This window comes from Gobius niger, assembly GCF_951799975.1.
Source record: "Gobius niger genome assembly, chromosome: 19".
In the NCBI taxonomy this organism is placed as follows: domain Eukaryota; kingdom Metazoa; phylum Chordata; class Actinopteri; order Gobiiformes; family Gobiidae; genus Gobius; species Gobius niger.
Window position 1 is genome coordinate 11,808,297 of NC_136870.1, and position 20,469 is coordinate 11,828,765.

Consider the following 20,469-nt stretch of genomic DNA (forward strand, 5'->3'; position numbering starts at 1 on the left):
GAGAGGGAGAGAAAAGGGGGGAGTCGGAGGGGTTTGAAATGGCGCGGGGATCTGGAAAGGCAGAAAGGAAAAGGACGCGCTTGACAAGAAAGGTATAAGGCCAGTAAGACGGAGAGAGGATGCAGTCGCCGTAGGTAGAGCGAGCCAGAAGGAGCGAAGCAAAGGAGGGAAAGGAAGGCAAAGAAGGCATATCCTCTGCACCACTGTGTGACTGGAAATTTAATAGAGGGACGGAGGGAGATAGAGCGAGGGGAGGAGGAGGGGGGGAGAGGGAAAGGCAAAAAGGCACAGAGACCTCATTGCTGTGCGGCTTTCAGCAAAAAAAAAAAAAAAAAAACCTAGTGGTGGTGAACAATGCTCACTACAGCATCCACACACAAGGAGTCAGGGAGGAGGAGGAGGGGGTTGGATGTGCTATCCAGCAGGGAGCAGAACTTGGCCTTTTTATGTCCTTTAACCTTAGGAGCGCACGGCAATAGGCAGAGGACAGGGCCAACGCCAAAGGGGGGTCAACGGCGGCTGGTGATGGGCGCGCACTAATGCCTGCGGACGCGCACACACGACACAGATCGATACGAGGAGGATAACTGGCATCTGTTTACCCGCTCGGGCTTCTTTATGGGCTAATAACGTCCGCACCTCCCTCATCAGCTGATTAAAACAGGCACCAAGTGCACAGGGTGACGAGGAGAGTGGACAGGTAGTGGGGCCTGTAGGTGTTCAAGGAGATTACAGGAGGGCGCACACTGAGTCAAGAATCATCTCAAACATAGACCTATTGTGTCTTTAACTGAAGCAAGGCATGTTTTCAGCATTACACTTGTGTGAATGATTTGTGAATTAAAAAAAAAAAAAGCTGCAGTTCAAAAAAAGTGCAGTTCAATGGATACTATCTATAATATAACACATCTGGAAAAAGAATACAATCAAATGTAGCCTAAATATGAGCTATACCTACACACAGAAAAGAGAAAATATTCCGGATGTTGCACACAGGTATGAGTTCAAGAACACATGAGAGAACAATTTAAACATGTAAACTTTGATAAAACATGTTCCTTGAGCTGATAAATCTACACCTACAGCAATGAAGGCCTCATTTGTGATCATAAACTTAGGGAAATGTCAGAACTTCATCTTAAAAATGACTAATATTCAATAACAAAGTGCCAGTGTCGCTGAGTCATAATGCCAAAGGACTAGGTGTCCACGTATAACACGCATCTTGATCGCATCTGGCTGCATTTGGCGTTTGAAATCGCTTTAATCATCCGCAGGTACATCCATGCTCCTTCATGTATCCCTCTTCTCTGCTAGTGCCATTCACGGTGGGACATACGTTAAGTGCGTAACGCGCCGCTTCTGCTGTACGCACAGTGCTCTGCCCAGCGGGCGCCGTCGCGTTCGCTGCCTCCTCTCCAAAAGGAACGATAAGGCGCATGGATGCACTCACCCCGGACGGACCTCCTCGTTAATTGACGCGCTACTGCTTTCCCACCATTTTCTCACCCATATTTTCTGCGTCTGGATGGATTGCGTTTTTTCTTTTTTTTCTTTCCTCTTTTTTTTCTTCCTCTGAAGCAGTCGCCTGTGTAGCCTTGTAGCCCCCCGCGTTGCGTTGGCGCTGCGGAGAACAAGAGTCGGCTCACACAGCCGTGGAGACGAGCGGAGCGATTTGAGGGGTAAAACGCCTTAAAAGGAGACACGCGGAGAGGTCGAAGGATACTGATAAAGCGGACGGGCACAGAAAGGATTCATCACCCTCACAAGGTACGTTTGATGGGGTGAACTCGCCAGGGCAATTATTGCATCTCTTACCTAATCTGCAGTGAGGATGGCACAGATTGGATATGTAAGGATACAGGGGTCAATGTGCCGAAAAATACGTGTTGTCATGTGTTGTCTGTGTGGGTGCAGTCGTATTGAAGAGCAAGAGACGAGACACGGGGAATGGATGCAAGCCATTTTGTGATGCTGCATGTGCAGAATTAGGCCTATTCAGAATTTCAATTGAGAAGGTGCGCCGTAGTGAGCGCAGCTGCATAGATGAATAAGGCCATTCTGTTGAATTAGGAGATATGAGGCTGGGGGGCGAAATGAAGAGCACGTTAAAAGGGTCTGCGCGGGATGGACGCGGGTCAGCCTTCACTTGTGCAGCTAATGTCATGCGTTTTCAAAATGTTGGTGTATGTGCCGTGATGGCGAGAGGCTTGATTCCCACGTCCTGCATCAATCTGCCGTTGTCATAGTTACAGTGTGATGTGGGCCCTGCAGATGCACCTGTGTGGCTCTGTGCTCAAGCCTAATGCACTGCTCTAAGTGTAAAGCAAAGACGCGCATAACCCCCACGTGTGTGTGCGCCTTTAAAACATGACATTTCTGCCTCTTCATAAACATTAACGGCCGTGTCGTTGATACAGTCAGACGATGATGTGCTCAGTTTGTAGCAATTGGTCAGCAGCTCGCAGCTAATTTGTCTTTTCACGATTGAGCGCTCTCCCGGGCTTGATCGAATAATCGATACCTACATGGCTGCAATCTGCGTCTTGACATGGGGAAAAAAATACAAGGTAGATTAAAACGAGAAATACCTTTGAGCCAAATTATAGTGGGGATACAATGGAATAAACATACTGTGGTATAAGGAGTCAAGTTGTCCCGAAGGATGTGAAGGAGCACATGAATATCACTGATGCATTTTCATGGAGAAGTTGATGATGCGTGGTCAAGGCAACAGGCTCCAGATTCATGTAAAGTCTAAAGGCCCTCTCCTCCAACTGTTACTATAGTTACCCAAGGCAGGCCCTGTGTAAAAGCAGCCTATTCTGTAATGAAGTCTAAATCACAAGTGGATAGTCAACAGACATAGACAGCTTGTATTTTTCATTTACATAAGTGATAAAGCACTTCACGACCCCTGGGTGGTTTCAAAATGGTGGCTGAGTGAATTAGGGGGATATGATTCATGTTGATGCTTTTTACTATGAGCAGTCCCATCTGGTTAGTAATGATGTTTTGTTACATTTAGCCATGATTCATTAGATGATCATAGCAATAAACACTGTGGCATTGCGGACCAGACACACTCAAAAGTTGTCTTTGCATACATTTTTGGATGATCATTATGGACAGGGGTATCGACACTTTTGGCAGTTGGATTCAGGCCATAGCATATATGTTTGTGTGACTGTGAATGTGTGAGAGTGAGAAGAAGACAGTGGGATGTGCAGAGAGTCTGAAAAATCTATTTTTAGCCAACATTCCCTCATGAGCGTTCTTAATGGGCGCTTTAAAAAGTTATCCTAACCATGTTTGTGATGAAGACAGATGCAGACCACATATTCAGATCTTGTAGATATTAAGATTCATGGCGCTCTGGTTTTCTCCTTTGCGATGTCTGTTGTTTTGTTATACAAAACAATTTTATGCATGGGTAGATAAACGCTCCAGCCCAGTTAAATAAAAAGGGTATTATATCTGCGTTGGCCAGGCTGAGAAAAAACAAAATCATAAATTAATTTGCATTGACTGGAGCTCAGAAACAGAGGATATATTTAATAGCGAGTGCTTGGCTAAACACGGTAATGTGGAATAGAGCACTGGACAGTAAAAACACAAGATGGTGAGTGAGCAGGTTGCCACAGCAACCGTGTTTCTAGGAGCGCATGCATCGTCGCTGCATAGGAGAGGAGATGTTAAGGACTGGCATGAAACCTTAAAAAAAAAAAACTCTCCTCACCTCGGCATAAACATATGAATATGGAGAACGTGTTATCAACACAGTGCACCAATGTGACAAGTAACAAAGATGCTTGTATTTTCATGTCAACAGACAATGCAGGCTTTGACTGCTAGCGTCATAGCCTCGTGCATATCATACTTGAGAAAATAAAACGCCTTCTCTTTGATCTTATCACAATAGAACAAAGATGATCTCTAAAATGCGAATCTGCTGATGCTTACAACCATTTCTGCGCAGAAGTTCTCTCTTGTAAAGTGCAGTGTAGCACTATTTGTCAATAATACACAGTTAATGACAGCATAAATCATGCTTGCATATTTGCACCAGATCTTTACTCTTGTTCAAAAGTCTGTGTCATTTTCATGTTTGGTTCATCAACTAAAGTGGTGGGGTCATAGTGTCTGTTGCACATTGATTGCACGCAGAATGTGCTTTGCAGTAAATTTCAGGAGTCAATAATCATGCCTTCATATCTTAATAGCAAAATGCCTGCATGTGTGCATCATTTGTTATCTCATTTGTAATGCTGTGCTGTTGTCTTATGATGGATTGGCTGAATCTCTGCATTAACCTTAGGTCCAAATCCCACTGGCAGCTGCATTTGCATCCTTGCAAAGAATCAGGAGACTGCGACGAAGACACAGTAGAACTAGGTTTATAATGATAATCTCTGACTGTTTTCCGAAACTACTGCTTCAAAGTTATGGAGCCACTTCAGACCATGTCCCACATTTGAACTAACAGGAAATGGCACATGTTAACAGACAGTCCTCTTTCAATACAGCTTGATACGATTAAAGTCAGTTCTTTATCTTTGGTACTGGGGTATTTGAATATTTTGATTGTAAATGTTGTCTTAGTGACTCGTGCATGAGTACGTAACATACTACTGCACTGTGCACTTATTTGACCTCCTTTCTCTCTTTTTTCTCTTGTTCCTACAGTGATCTGCAACAGACTCTTCAAAGGCACAGGACAACCTCCCCACATGTTTTTCCATACCAGCAGTTGTGTTGAGATAAAAAATACATACTTTTTGAAAATGGCATTTTGAAATGAACGAACCGTTTTACAGTCAGAGAAGCATGAGCCAAGTAAAATAAGAATTTATAAATGGCAAATGGTGTTTAATGCAACGCTGCACCCTCTTGCTCTTAATTTTTAAAGGAGTGCTTGAAGGCATAAACAGAATCTGAGAGTGAAATATGAACGTCAAGGCGAGCATTTAAACTCCCTGTTTGGAGGTGACTTATTAACATCAAAGCTAAGGGGCGGGTCATGACTCAGTTGCCATGCGTGTTGTCATGGTGACCAGCCCCTGTGCCCCTTCCCCCCTCCTTTGGTTGGTCCAGCTTCTGTTATGGTTTCACCACCATGGACCTCAGCTGACAGAGGCAGCACCCGCCTGTCCCAGCCCCTGTACCTGCTCCAATCAGGCGAGCCGAGTCATCTGCACCAGGAAGACTTTAGACCAAGTCCCAGACAACATTTCAGACAAAACAAGATACCTCAATTTACAAGAAAACACAATCCAGGTAAGGCAATGCACAATTACAGCAAATGTATTACTGTAATGTCGAGATTTCATAAGACCTCTCTGTTTTTCCCCCACTAGGTGATCAAATCAGACACATTTAAGCATCTGAGGCATCTGGAAATCCTCCAGCTCTCAAAGAACCACATTCGAGAGATTGAGGTGGGAGCCTTCAATGGCCTTCCCAACCTCAATACGCTGGAGCTTTTTGACAACCGTCTCACAGTGGTGCCATCATTAGCCTTTGAGTACCTTAGCAAGCTACGAGAACTATGGCTCCGGAACAACCCTATCGAGACACTGCCGGCGTTTGCCTTTCACCGCGTCCCCTCGTTACGGCGCCTAGACTTGGGCGAACTCCGGAAGCTGGGTTTCATTTCTGAGGCAGCCTTTGAAGGCCTGGTCAACTTACGTTTTTTGAACCTGGGAATGTGTGGCTTAAAGGATATCCCAAATCTCACCCCCTTAGTAAAACTAGAGGAGCTCGAGCTCTCAGGAAACCAACTAGGAATTGTTCGACCCGGATCGTTCCAGGGCCTGGTGTCACTTCGCAAGCTGTGGCTAATGCACTCCAGGGTGTCAGTAATTGAACGTAATGCTTTTGATGACCTCAAAAATTTGGAAGAGCTTAACCTTTCCCATAATTCCCTGCATTCTCTGCCTCACGACCTCTTTACCCCTTTACATCAGTTGGAACGAGTGCATCTAAACCATAACCCATGGGTGTGCAATTGTGATGTTTTGTGGCTAAGTTGGTGGCTCAAGGAGACGGTTCCCAGTAACACCACATGTTGTGCTCGTTGCCATGCCCCTCCAGGTCTAAAAGGCAAGTACATAGGGGAACTAGACCAGAGCCACTTCACCTGCTATGCCCCAGTGATAGTCGAACCACCAACTGACCTTAATGTCACAGAGGGAATGGCCGCGGAGCTGAAATGTCGCACTGGCACCTCTATGACTTCAGTGAACTGGTTCACTCCAAATGGAACCCTAATGACCCATGGATCGTACAGAGTGAGGATTTCTGTGCTACATGACGGCACGCTAAACTTCACTAACGTGACTGTGCAGGACACTGGACAGTACACCTGCATGGTAACCAACTCTGCTGGAAACACCACCGCAAGTGCAGTTCTCAATGTTACTGCCCCAGATCCCGGATACAGCTATTTCACCACAGTCACTGTAGAGACTGTGGACTCACATCAAGGGGAGAAGGAGGCCAGACAGGAAATTAACGAGACTATCATTGAATTCCCAGGTCCGACTCCTACGATATCCCCCTCTCTTTCGTCTCCGTCCTCGCTAAATCCTGGAGCCAGCAAAAACTCAAACGACGATGTAACTGTGTCTATTATTGATGTGACTAATATCCCTGGCTTGGATGACGTTATGAAAACTACCAAGATTATCATCGGCTGCTTTGTGGCGATTACCTTCATGGCGGCTGTAATGTTGGTAGTTTTCTATAAACTCAGAAAGCAGCACCAGTTACATAAGCACCATGGCCCTGCCAGAGCAATTGAAATTGTCAATGTTGAGGATGAGCTTGGAGCAGGGGCTGGAAGTGGAATCTCCGGCGGATCCACCATGAATTCTGGCACCGGCGGAGAGGGAACCCTAAGGATACATCATCCCGAAATCGTCAACATCCCCAGCATTGGCCGAACGGATACCCTCAATCATTACTACAAGACCCACCATTTCAACAACAACGTGATGGGTCTTAACATTGGAGAAGGAATTGGTACTCTCAGTAGCAAGAACCCACCATGCCTGGATATGCCGATCTCCTGCACCTCTGTCCCCATCTCCAGCTCCAATCTGCTCACAACATCAGGAAATGGAAGCAACACCAACACCATTTCTATGTCATCACCTCTGCCAATGTCTCTGCCCATGCCCACTATGGGCCTTCACGGATCAATCAAGGGTTTTATGGGCCAGAACCAGAATCCTCAAATGGAGCCTCTTCTATTTAAGGGGAACTCAAAGGAGAATGTCCAAGAGACTCAGATCTAAAAGCAGATGAGGCTAAAGGGAGAGGAAAGGTCACAGACAGAGAGGGGATTGATAGGGTTTATGCGCTGAACGATAAGACACTAGTGCATTGACATTAACCTGGAAAGAGGAAAGACTGACGCGGCAATACAAACACATAGACTTATCTGTGACAGTGTACTGAGCCAAGGATCGGACCACAATGGGCCACTTGTGTTGCAGTAACGATCTTGGCCATCGAAAGAAAGAAATTCTTCTATGTAAATCTGTGCCAAAGCAAATGTTTTTTTGCGATTTCTAAAAGCTAATAGAAAAAAAACTAGCCTTTTAGAGGAATCAGTCTCAACATAGTGGTTGGCCAGCAGAGATGAAAGACATGCACAGCACTTACCACTCTGACGGAGGCAGTATTATAAAACAAAATTCAGTGACGTTTTTCTTCACAAAACTCAAGCCACACTGAAGTGACTCAAAAGACTCCTTCAAGGTGATAATTATGTAGGCATAAATAGATGGACAAAAAGGTACAGTGCAGTACAAACTACTGTGAAAAATCCACAAATTATATAAATATATTTTCATTTAAATATGTATCATTGCAGACTCCAATGCAGAGATATTTTGGGGCGGATGTATGAGCTGGTCAACTTTGTTTCTTTGTTAATAATCAGGGTGGCAATGGAGGAAGTTGGTTATGGTGCAGGTTTTCTGTTTGGCTACTACTCAGAAACATAAGGGCTCAATTGCAACACTCATTGTGAATCTTGAATTGGCTTTGTGACATTTAGGTTGTAGAACAGTAACTGCTGATCTCTGTTTGACAAACTTTCGTCTGTTGCTTCAGTAATAATCATTACAAACTTTTGTGTTTTGAGAGTGTATTATGTATTTTGTAAAAGCCAGCTACTTGGTATTGAATTGACAATTCTGATACTGATGCCAGCATCAAAACATGGTAAAACAGTGTTTGCCAAACATGGAGAAGTGCTGTGAAGCACTGGCCTGTCTGGGTCAAATAAAGTGTTGACAGTGTGTTATTCGAATTAGCGCAGTAGCCAGATATTTGCTTTTAGAGAAGAATTTGATACGACCTCCTTGCTCATGGTTACCATAAACATGCCATATAATGCTGTCACAAGGGTGACTAGACATCTCTCTGCAGCAGCATTCAAGAAGGGATTAAACTCTCATCTGTGGATGATTGGACAGAAATGTACAGTATATTAATAATAATAATATCTGGTTGTATGACAATTGTAAGATCCACATTTTTACAGTGTAACTTTCATATGTTAAATGCCATTTAAGCTTCTTGGGTTTCGACTATGTATTACTTTATTTTTGTTAGTTTGATATAATGTGTACAGTTGTCTAGCCATGTATCATTACGTGTGAAATAAATCAATCATATATTGGGTTGTGGCGGGTCAATAATGACAACCACAAAAGTGAGTAACATTTGTAAAGAGCAAGACATTATGCAGGCTTTGGTCTTTGAATGTATGGTCTGTGGTTTGGCTTGGCAGCCATTAGTCATTGTGGTAATGATAAATGCCATGTTCTCCATGTGTCCAGGCATTTTAGTCACTTTCCTTTTAAAGAACTGCTAATGCTATGACTTATGTGGCCAAATAAGTATTTTGAATCAAAAATGAGCTTACTGGTAACTATTTTCACATTTTTTCTCACCCTGGCAGTGATGTTTGTTGCAATCGAGCAGATAGAATAAACCAGTCATTTAAGTACTGTAATTGTAACTGAAGGCAGTATTATTAGTGGTCATCCCAACCTGAGAGCAGCTGAGGAGGAACATTTCTGTGCTGTTTCACCCCTCTGTCAGTCCTGGATATTGGACACGGGCTTCTACCCTAAATGGAAAAAACACATCAAGTAACTGTAATGATACTAACGCTCAAGAGAGAGAAAGAGATTAAGCAGGTTGCACGCTTGCAGAGGTTGATTAAAGAAAAATCCACCATTTCCGATCTAATTTGTCAACCAACTGCACAATTTGATACAAATTAACTCATTGCGGCCTGTTCAAATTCGAATTCGCTGCTCCTTTATCAAAGTCTGGTCCTATAGTAAACAGATTTGGTGGGCAGGGTTCAACAGTAGCCCCACTGGGACACAAATAGAATTTAAATGAAGGCTAACGACACAACATATGGCTGTTCCCTTGATGTGCTACATTCGGTGCTCTGTCGGCGGATTTCAAAGAGCATACGAGATACTGTACCTCCTTGTGCGCCGTGCGACTGTGCCGCACAGCTCACTTGCACACATTAATGGTAGACTCGCACAAGTGTATTCATGTAAGCAGCAAAAATGTCCCTTTCAAGCCTCTGAAGAGTCACCGTTACAAGCATATGAAAAGCTATGTTCACCCTAGCTTTTCTACTGTATGCTCAATGTATCAAGATCAAATATACTTTTGCACAAACTATACAATATTTGAGAAAGATTTTTTTGATTTTTCAAATACAGTAACTACTGTTTTAGTCTGTTTGGTCGTTCAAATAATACAACACAATAAGTTTGAAACATTTTATTACAAAAATAATCTGAAACAATTTAATACCAAACTGAATTAACATTTAAATTGTTGTCAAGAGTGCTTAGAATATTTTTCCCCCAGCATGCATTCAAATGGAAAACAAATGTGAAATTTAGAAACACGTGTACTAACTTGCAGTGTAAAATCACGAGTTCAGTGAAAAATAAGAACTCATGAGCCTAACCAGCTTTTCAGTGCAATATGTAACTGTGCACTCGGATTTAAATGCTGAACGTTGCAATTTCATGGCAGTTAGACCTTAAATTAATTGAGTTGAGTAATTATGAAGGGCAGTGAGATTAACTGAACAAATCCACATAGTATTACTACATGCTGTACTCACTAATGCATGGCAAATAACCAAATCAATCCGACACAATGCGATAATACATCAGCTCAGTAACCCGGGGGTGCTTTGATTACAGTTAGCATGTTTGAAGCTGGTGAAACAAATAAGATGTGGCTTTGGTGCAGTTACATGATGAAACACTGGATTACCCATGGAGGTTTAAGATACAGAAAATATATATAACAGAAGTAAGAGTAAAACCTGCGGTAAAATGTAATGTAAGTAAATTAAATATTACTAACCCCCCCTATACACACACACACAAACAAACAAACAAAGAAACAAACAAACATGTACTTATGATGATGAGTTTTGAATATTGTCGACTTGACTGGGTTGATTGCAGGGCTGGTGTCCTCTCGAAACAAGCTGCTTGTGGAGTAGAGCTGCATGTGATGCTGCACATGTGCAGAACTGTTCATTCAGCCAAATAAGATCATTTCATTCATTTGTCAAATTAGGCTGCCTATTTTATTATTAATACGTAAGGCTTAAAAGTAAAAAAGTGCCCGTTTTATCATTAATTATGAGAAAAAGTGTCAAATTTGACTTCAAATTGCAGACGAAATCTGCTTCATTTACACTTTGTTTAGTACAAAACAAAGTTGAAATGCAGCTAAAAGCTCTTTTCTATGAGAAACAGAGATATGCGGGCATGTGCATTGGTACTTTCAGCTCGGCTCGATGGAACACTGGCCCTGGGCATAGGTGACTAAGGTGGTTTACCTATAGAGCCCAAAATGCTAATACAATATTTCTATTTTCATCTCAATATGAAGTGTATTTACTGTTACAACATCAAGTCTCATGACACTTTGTATCTGCCGCTCTTCCCCCGAGGCAGTGTTCTCCACGTGCCTGCGTAGGTTTCCTCCTGGTGCTCCTGTATCTGCTAAAACATATACAATAGGGCTAGTTGAGTGAGAGAGTGTTTGATAGAGCGGGTGAGGGCGGACCCACTGTTTTCTAACCCAGTACAGTCGACAACATTTTAATCTCTACAACGGTGGAAAATTCCTGGATGAGATCTTACACAAACCCTTATTCCTACATAGATTAAAAATAATAATAATAATATATATATTAAAATAAACTGTAAACCACTTAACTCCATCTATGGTGAATAAACATTTAGACACACATCAAACATTTAGGGAATAGTATTAATGGTATAATTATCAAAATCCCCACAGGATTTATTGTACTGAATACTAAAAACACCATGTTTTACTACAAGGCTTGAAACCTGCAGTGGAGCATTATGCTGGAGATGCCTGGGAGTCTATTTGATTCAATGTATTTGTTTTGCAGTTTAGTCTCTTGAGATCTTAGCCCCATGAGACTTCTTGGACAATATCTTAAATGGCCACATAGGCAACTACAAGGAATTACCCCAGAGCTTAAAACTAATGCCATCAGACCAAACGTGCTTCAGTTTGAGGTTACTGATTTCCACCTCCATCATAAGCAGGCCCTATCAGCGTTTTGCAGCTTGGGTTAATAGTAAGCATAAACATATGGCGAATGCGGCTTGCAAGATGATTTCTTTTTTTTTTTTTCTTATTTTGCAGCATTTGTCTAAATTTGGGTGCAGAATCACTTAGTGTAAGCGGGGGGTGAGGGAAAAGTGCGAAAGCGTGTGAATGCGGCAGAAAAGAATAACATCAACATGCGGCGAGGAGATGAAAGTGGGAAATGCAAATGCGTTTGGGTGACTGTTACGCAAAGGTGCTGGTTTTTGTGTGTGTGTGTGTGTGTGTGTGTGTGTGTTTTTTTTAAGGTGATGGAGACAGATGCGGCAGCCTCGTGAGGATTGCTTGTGGACATTATTTTAAAAGGGGAAATAAATAAAAAAATAAAAAATAGGGCCTCTTTGGAAAATATCACAAAGGGAAATTCGTTTTAAGCTGGAGTCATTTGTGGAGATGCGCTGTGCCCGCCGCCGCCGCCGCTGCCGCTCTCCTTTCCCTTCAAATTCAATAAGCTCCCAGCTGCCTGCTCTCCTCCAGGGAATCCCCCCTCCGCTGCCGTGGAGCCACAGACAGACTGCGCGGCCTGTGGGGAGCTCGCCCTCAACATACACTGCACTGTGAGGGGCGAGGTGTCAGGCTGCGGGCTGGAGACGTGACAAATGTGAAAGGATTTTTTGGGGTTTCGTTTTTTTTTCAGTTTAGGGTGAAAAACACATGCGTTTAAGCGGGGAGGAGATGGGATGTCCTACCGCAGATGAGGCAGACTTTGGAAATGCCAAAGCGGGCACAGTGACCCAGTTTTAAATAAAGAAAAATGTCTATTACTGGCTACTACACTAACCCACTGTGTTCTCAACTTTATTCCTCAGGGCGCTTTTTTTTTTAATGCGCGATCCAAAAATTATTCTATACCCTTCTATATCCACATTAACGTCTGTGCTTTTATATAGAACGATTCCACTTTTGATATTCGCTAAAGGACTGTGTCTCAGAAAGTGTAATAAAATGCTGTGCTTGTCCACAGTTGAATCAACATTTGAGCAATGATTCATGAAAAAAGCAATTACAAATAGACCTAAACTAGACCTAACAACACCCTCTTGGCTGTTATCTAAATTGTAAATACTGGACTATTTTTAACTAACATAACTAAGCCTCATTAGCATTTATCCCACGGTATCAGTGGCATGAGCGCACGCAGCCTCAGTAACCAGGCTGTTACATTTCAAAAAGGAAAGGAAAAAGGGCCTGGAGTCTTCCCTGTGAAGCTGGAACCATAACTACCCACCTATCGTTCCGGCGGTAAATTTCCCATTGATTTCTTTATTGACTTCTCTCAAAACCCGGAGAGTTTAAAGGCTAACTGTGGCTAATTAGCACGAGGGGGAACATGTGAACATTAACATTTTAAGCACCACTTTAATCTGACTAACTACTGGATGGGACTGGCCATGCCCAACTCTTATCCTCATCTGTATTATGATCTGAGGCTATTTTTTCTTCTTCTCCTCTTTCATTTATCCAGCTGTTTAAATGCCACAACCGCAAGAGAAGGGCAATATTTCCATGAGCCCTCATTGCTGGCTTCCTTTGTGCAATTTTTAAAAAGTTGCAGACGGTTCCTTTAATGCACTTTTAAAAGCATGCTTAGGCCTGGAGCCTAGGAGCCATTGAGGAGAGGAGAAAAACACAAAGAGAATACAGTGACCCACTTGTATAAAGTACAACAGTATCTTTCGGAATTGCAAATGCCTCCTTTGTTTAAAGATCCTTATTTCATGAGTGCGCCGGGGTGGTTTGTACTGCAGATCTCAGCGGGATTTCCCTTACTGTATACTTTTGTTTTAAAACTATATTTAGTCACCCGAGGTATCCTTACAGCTACAAAGCACATCTCTCCACTCCCAAACATCGCACGCGAAGATCTCAATTAATAATACACAGTGTGGAATTAGACTGGGGAAAACCTGCATTTGGTGACACCATAAAACTGACTATTTTAGCAGTGACCCTGCTTTGGACATTGATCTAACCTTTCTATTTTAGTGCATACTCTCCAGGTGGAGAAAACACAACATTATAATGCATAAGGAGTTAAGGCATTTCTAGGCTATATATCAAAATATGGACCCAGTGAAGCTCATCTGACCTTATAACATAGAAGCCTCTCATGCCAGACCCTTTCACTTCCAGAGGGAACAGGTCCATGTTGCGCCCTGTTACAGTGCTGTGCATAGACAGAGCACACAATAACGCAGATATCTAAAAATACACAACTTACTATATTTAAATGTTTGCAGACTTAAAGGGATATATCAGGATTTTTGATATTGGGCCTCATTTCCTAATTTTACAGAGTGTTGTTGATTTCTGGAGATTCTTTTTAAATTCATGCAATCCTTGTATTTAAAGAGTTTAGTGGTGCTAGGCTAGTGCTAGGCTAGTGCATGTCTATGGTAACTAGTAGCCTGCATTAAAAACCTCTTCAAAATCATGGGGTCGTCCTCCAAACGTTGCCATATCTGATTTGTAGAAATCTCCTTTGTGAATTCCACATGTAGTAATGCCGGCCGCAGTAAACAAACTACTGTAGAACTGAGAACCGAGCAGATCACACCGCCGCTGTGTAGCTTACAACCAGGAAGCTGATGCTGCTCAAACATAAGTTCTTTTAAATGCAAAATGGTTATATTAAAAAAATGATTCAGTCGACAGACATTTATATCGGTAGTCTGGTATAAGTGATTTGCCTCAGGTGCACTGTGCTTTGGTCAGACTGTTTTTAATGCAGGCTACTAGTTACCATAGACATGCACTAGCCTAGCATTAGCCTCCACTACACTCTTCAAATATAAGGACTGCATGAATAAAAAAAATAAAAAATGAAAATCTCCAGATAACCACAACAGTCTGGATATGTCAAAACAAACTATGTCAAAAATCCTGAACGATCCCTTTAATCCTTCGGTGCACAAGGAGATAATGTATCAAGCATATGAGTTATTTCAACAATGCAGTAATCACATCCGGATCAAATGGTTAATTTTTCCTAAAAGGGAAGTGTGTCAGAAGCCTTTTTGTTTGGTACATGGTGTGTTCAATTACAAGTAACAAAGCAGATCCTTTGACTCTGCAACATCTCCATGAATAATACAGGGGAGGGAGAGAGGAGAGAGGGAAAGGGTTTGCATGTAGACTAAAGCGACCTGGGCCACTTTGTTGACCTCAGACAGTTGCTCACCTCTGCTGGGGATAAAACACTCAACCTGACCAACAAGGCATGTCATCTGGAAAAAAGGCCCTGTTTGTTTCTAGCCTCTAAACGCAGCCGCTGCAGTGTGTCCGTGTGTGCGTGTGTGTGTGTGTGTGTGTGTGTGTGTGTGTGCGAACTGATGCGCCATGTCAACTTTCCACATGGTAGGGTTTTTTTTTCCACACCATCGGACGCCCAGGCCTAAGTACTGTGAGAAAACAATCTTTATTTATTCATTTATACGCCCACTCAGGTGTTGGCTGCGTGTGGCTCCGGTTCAATGTGTTTCATTGGGATCATGGGATAGTATGTAAAAATAAATCGATAAATAGTGAATAAAACTAAGTCTAAATTTAAACACATTTCCCCAAATCACCACAAATGACTACCTGCCAATTCAACCGCAAAATAAGGAACAGCAAAAAAAAAACAAGATTGCACATAAATTAGCATTCCCGGTGCCGTGCATGTGAAGCAGTCGATCCGTGTGTGCAAACTTGGATAACAGTTCTAGCTTTAATCCAATATCTTGTGGAGAACTGTGATTATTGCCAGTCTGTATCCACGTAAAACCTGAGGGATGTAATATAATGCCATCTCTGTCTGTTTGCAGCCCAAACACTGGTCTGGTAATTACGGGCGGCTGCAGTGAAACAGACGACTCCCCACAGACACACACCTACTCACACACACACACAGCAGCACAGACACACTTTTTAGGCACTCAGCCGATCTGCCTCCGATTAGATTATCACACTTACTCCTGTATCGATTTGCCATAGCTGCAGAGAGCAAACCATCTTTTACTTTGCTGGTTAATGCCGTGGCTCCTAATGGCACTTTGGGTTTATGGCAACTTTTACTTATCTCAGACACTCGCTCAAACTTAAGTAGATCGCGATGAGGAAAGTTAAAGCTGCGGGGGGCATGCGTGGATATGTGATGACTGTAAACCGGATCACAATGTACAACTCTCCAAACCAGCCCAATGTTACAAATACACATCCAAAAGCCTGATCTCAAAGACCACCGAAGGCTTTAGAACACACACACAAAATGGTAGAAATATACTTAAAAATGTAAACCAAGCAATGGGGATGTATGACATAAGTTTCATTATTAGACTCGACAAATCTCGGTTTTAAATCACTGCTCTTGAATCCATCTTCAAAGGACATTTACTCAATCCAAACTACTTAACTCCACAACCTATTCAACCACTGCAAGTTAAGCCGCCTCAACCGCACAACATGAATTTCTTGCATGAAATCCCCCAATTGCAAAGTCAATGCATTTTTTATTTGTCGCATGGCCCTTCCTCGCATCTTGTTTATTCTCCTTTTGTCCTAAAGAAGGACAGTTTTGTCCCATAGGGGCTGGTAATATCGACGCCGAGAGATGAGTTATTGATTGGGAGCGAGGACAGAGCGACAGTTGACATGCAGCAGCCTATTCTAGCTAACGGCATAAGCATTTTTACATACGATCTGTGGCCTGTGCAGCGCCGCACTCGTTCCCGGGCCCCGGCTGATAAGCATCTATTGATATTTGTAAAGTAGACAAACACACGGGGGGAAGATGTTCGCCTTCTCTGCAGCCTGTTTGGAAATTGATGCAACGCTTTGTTCTAATGCCGAGCGATGTATATGAGGAGATAATGAGATTGTGTTGGTTCTGATTGAATGGGATGATGACATCAATATGAAATGGCTCTGGCCTTCTTACTGCACGGCGCTCATCTTGTGGGTCATTTGCCCTGCGTTGCCGTGGCGCTCACTGATGTCAGCCATTAAACAACCTTCAACGCAAACACATCAGAGAGTCTGAAGCAGAGGGCTGGAATTGGACACCGGTTTTCGTCTCTCAATGTCACTTTAAGAGGCAATGTTTGGTGTATCATTTTTCTGCAGGGTATCCATGTCCTCAGCGGAATCACACGCCGCACACATTCCCACCGGCCATTATGTAAATGTGACATGTCTGCGGCCACACGCTAGCGTCGGTTAGCACCGGGCCCTCTTCTTATTCCTCTTCATCCTGTATCCACCCCACCGACACCATCTCCTCCTATCAACCCCCCCCCCCGTCCCACCGCCCCCCTCCCCCCGCCTGCGTCCTCTCGCTCCGGCTCTCCGCTGCGGTGTTGCCATAGCGACGGAGAAATGTGGGAATACCTCCGTCCTTCAGAGCCGAGAGAGGAGTGTGAGAGGATGGGAGATGGTGGGGTAGAGGAAGACGACGAGGGGGACGGAGAAGGAAGTATCGAGAAGCCTGTTAATTGAAAGACAGAGGCACAAAATGGCAGTGACTCACGGACTGAATTTCCTGTTATTTCCTGCCACTTAGCCCCCTGCCCCCCCCCTCCACCCCCCACCCCCTTTGCCAAAAAAAAAACAAAAAAAAATCCAGACCCTTCAATTGATATTCAGTCTGGGGCATCAGGAAGCTGAACAGTGTTATCAGTTGGCGAAGAGGCGTGCCTTGGGTGCCTTTTTTTCTTCTTCTCTTTTTTTCGTGGGGGTGGGTTTTGGTGACTGAGCCGGAGTCGCATGCTCCTATACGGCATTTGTTTGAGAATCCATGTGTTCAGGATGTCTCCATTTGTAGTGAGGCTGCAGTTTCCATAGCGACGGCCACGACTAAAATAGCACCCCCGCTTCCCTCACTTTTTTCTTGCCTCCATCTTTTTTCTCAAGGTTTTTTTTTTTTCACACACGTTCAGTTCATCTCTAATCAGGGACCCTTTTTTTTTTCCTTTTTTTCTCCTTAAACCGAGACGTCCCATCCGCTTCATCTTGGCGCATCACATGACTTCAAGTAAACACCCTCTATATCACCTCTACTCGCTCTCCGCCCACCTCTTATCTCCCGTTTTCAGTCTCCCGGTCGCCGCGGCAACAGATTCTGTCAACATGCATCAGCCTCCGCGTTGCCATGGCGACGGTCTCGGGGAAAAAAAAGAAAAAAAAAGAGAAAACGCCGCAGTTATTTCGACAAAAGATGCTAAAACGGCATGGCCACATGGGGACCGGGGAGGAGGTGCGAGTGCCCCCGTCCCGATGTGTGCGCTGGTGACAGGAGCGGTGAGGGATGCCTGTTTAGTGACCCCTCCATGAACCGAAGTGTATCACAACAGCGATCCTTCCTCCAGCCAAAGGGCCAAACATGTTGTGTTTCAAACAATTGCTGGGAGAAAAAATGGGACAAGATTTTGTTTTTCTCTTTTTTACAAAGCAGAGCAAAGGCCCTTCAACTCAGTTATAAAATAAACACATGGTTAATGGACCTTGACATAAAAGTGCCAACCATAAACTTCAAACAGTAAACAGTATTGCAATATTAAAAGAAAGCTAACTCGCAAGCTAAGATTAAACCAGTAATGTATGTCATCTGTATTACTGTCTTAAACTTAGCTATAGTTGTGCCCAGTTTTTTATAAGTATTTCAAAGTTTTTTGTTTCTTTTTTCTTTTATCAACAATCAGGGCTTGATATTGTGTTTCTAAACGCAGACTATAGCGTAGCCTTTTACACTTAGTAGGATGCACTGTGAGATCTTGCAGCTCCAGACCTGTTCCACAACAGGAAGTTCCTGAGTGCAATTCTCAGTTTGTTGTTTCTTCTACCTTCAAAAACATACACGTTGGCTCATAGTGATGCAGTGCACAGCTGCAGTGACTCATGATTAACCTTGTATCAGGTCTCATTCCTTTGTAAAGCTTGCAGCATGTACCATGACAAATAATGTACTTATAGTTGTCCACACAAATCGAGGCAGTGCTTCTATCTAGTTTAGAGTTATCACAGACTTATTTCATCCTGCTCACCACTGTCACAACATACTGTACTCGATGCAAGTCAAAGAGAGAGTCAAATGTTTTCCCATATGTTTGTGTTTTTGAAAACCTTGAAGCAAATGTGCTGAGTTTTATTTGGGTCAAACCCAATTATACAGTGTTAGCATGGAAACGGGAGGAATATGTCTACTTTAGTTGGCCTAGTCCAGGTTATAATGTCTGACCAGTTTCTCAGGTGAAATACGTTCACTTACTGCATCTTACATCATGTACAAGTCACTGCTCACCATTTTATAATTTTCTTTTTTACAAAAACTCCAATAAGATTCACGCTCATCACAGACTGCTCCATATCAACACTCCGTATCTACTGTACAACATTCAGTCAGCGCACACTTAACAAAAAACCCAGTCATAATGTCCACAACATATCGATAAAGTACGCACTTTATTATACGTATAATTATACGTTCTCTGAGTGTTAATGGCAAACAATTGACTCTGTGCATAACTTCAAATCATAAAACAACGCCGCCCAAGAAGTGACTTCCTGTTTCGATCCAGCACGCCAAAATAAAAGCAACATCTTATTCATTACTAAAGCAGTTCATTAGTTCAACTTTCTTTCTGCCGAACTATTAACAGACAAAACACTTCAAATGCGTGTATTTAATTATATTCTTGTACTTTTGCAAGTACCTGATGAACTAATCAATGAGACGAGCTGTGTGCTTTTATTTTGGCGTGCTGGATCGAAACAGGATGTCACTTCTTGGGCGGCGTTGTTATGATTTGAAGGTATGCACAGAGTCAATTCCCCTGGTTCCCAAACTGCTGGTGCGCATGTGGGTGTGATCAGATCACCTCTGCAACTCATGGCAAAACTAAACAAATACAGATGAATAAATAATTGGAACTATAGTGGCTTACCTCTATATTGCCCAGGACATCAGCATATTCCCAGTTTTGAGAAATGACATGGGGTAATGCACTGCCTTGACTTCACCAACTGCACCCCAGATCACAATAGTTAAATCTGGGTTGTTGTGACTGTTATGTGATCAGGCGGGGTATATGGATGACAACTGAATATATATATAAAGAAAACACTACTACTATGTGTACATGACAATCGCATTAACCCGATGATGCAGAACATGGATTCATCATCTTCAGTTCTGATTTTCTGACACATAATTAGCTGTGTGAAAAAGCTTGTCTGGCTTTTGTTAACAGTGAGAAGAGGAACTGGGGGAATGCTTTGTCCTAATGAACACGGTCACATAAAAGTCTGTTTGTCTGCCTTTTATTTAATCTTCAAACGTCTATGATTCTCTGACAAGACACTATGAATTATGTATATCACAATAGATCATTATCTCCCGCTCATCAAAATGTGTTGTCAATGCTGCGCCGCTCCACATTTTTCACACTGGCTAATCCCATTGTAGCCGTAAAGCCGCTTTGATACTAACAGATACTTACATGTGTGCCAAGTCAGGGAAAAGACTGCGGGCGGTGTCATTTTGGGGCCAAAGCTGCGGCAGATGACATAGCAACTTATAATGAGTGTTTTGTGGCCCCTGGGCTGCTGTGTGCGAGTATGGAGGAGGGCTATATGTGCGCTGTAAAATCCGACGAGTAATCTCAACTCAAATGTTGAAGTAAAAGTCAAAAGCGACTGTCTGCGTTTGGGGAAAGGCTGTTGTTGTTAATGTGAGCCACAGCTGCTAATGCTAGAGCTAAAACGCAGAGCAGCTTCAAA

The 20,469-nt window shown here is 43.0% G+C and overlaps 1 protein-coding gene across 1 annotated transcript; it reads left to right on the plus strand.

Moving 5' to 3' along the window:
- Nucleotides 1-1,284: 1,284 nt before the first annotated feature.
- Nucleotides 1,285-8,950, plus strand: LOC306979220 (leucine-rich repeat-containing protein 4C-like). Its single transcript, XM_079578072.1, has 3 exons — nucleotides 1,285-1,770; nucleotides 4,687-5,277; nucleotides 5,358-8,950. Exons 2-3 carry the CDS (start codon nucleotides 5,035-5,037, stop codon nucleotides 7,296-7,298), a joined length of 2,184 nt encoding a protein of 727 aa, XP_079434198.1. The 5' UTR covers nucleotides 1,285-1,770; nucleotides 4,687-5,034; the 3' UTR covers nucleotides 7,299-8,950.
- The last annotated feature ends 11,519 nt before the right edge of the window (nucleotides 8,951-20,469 follow it).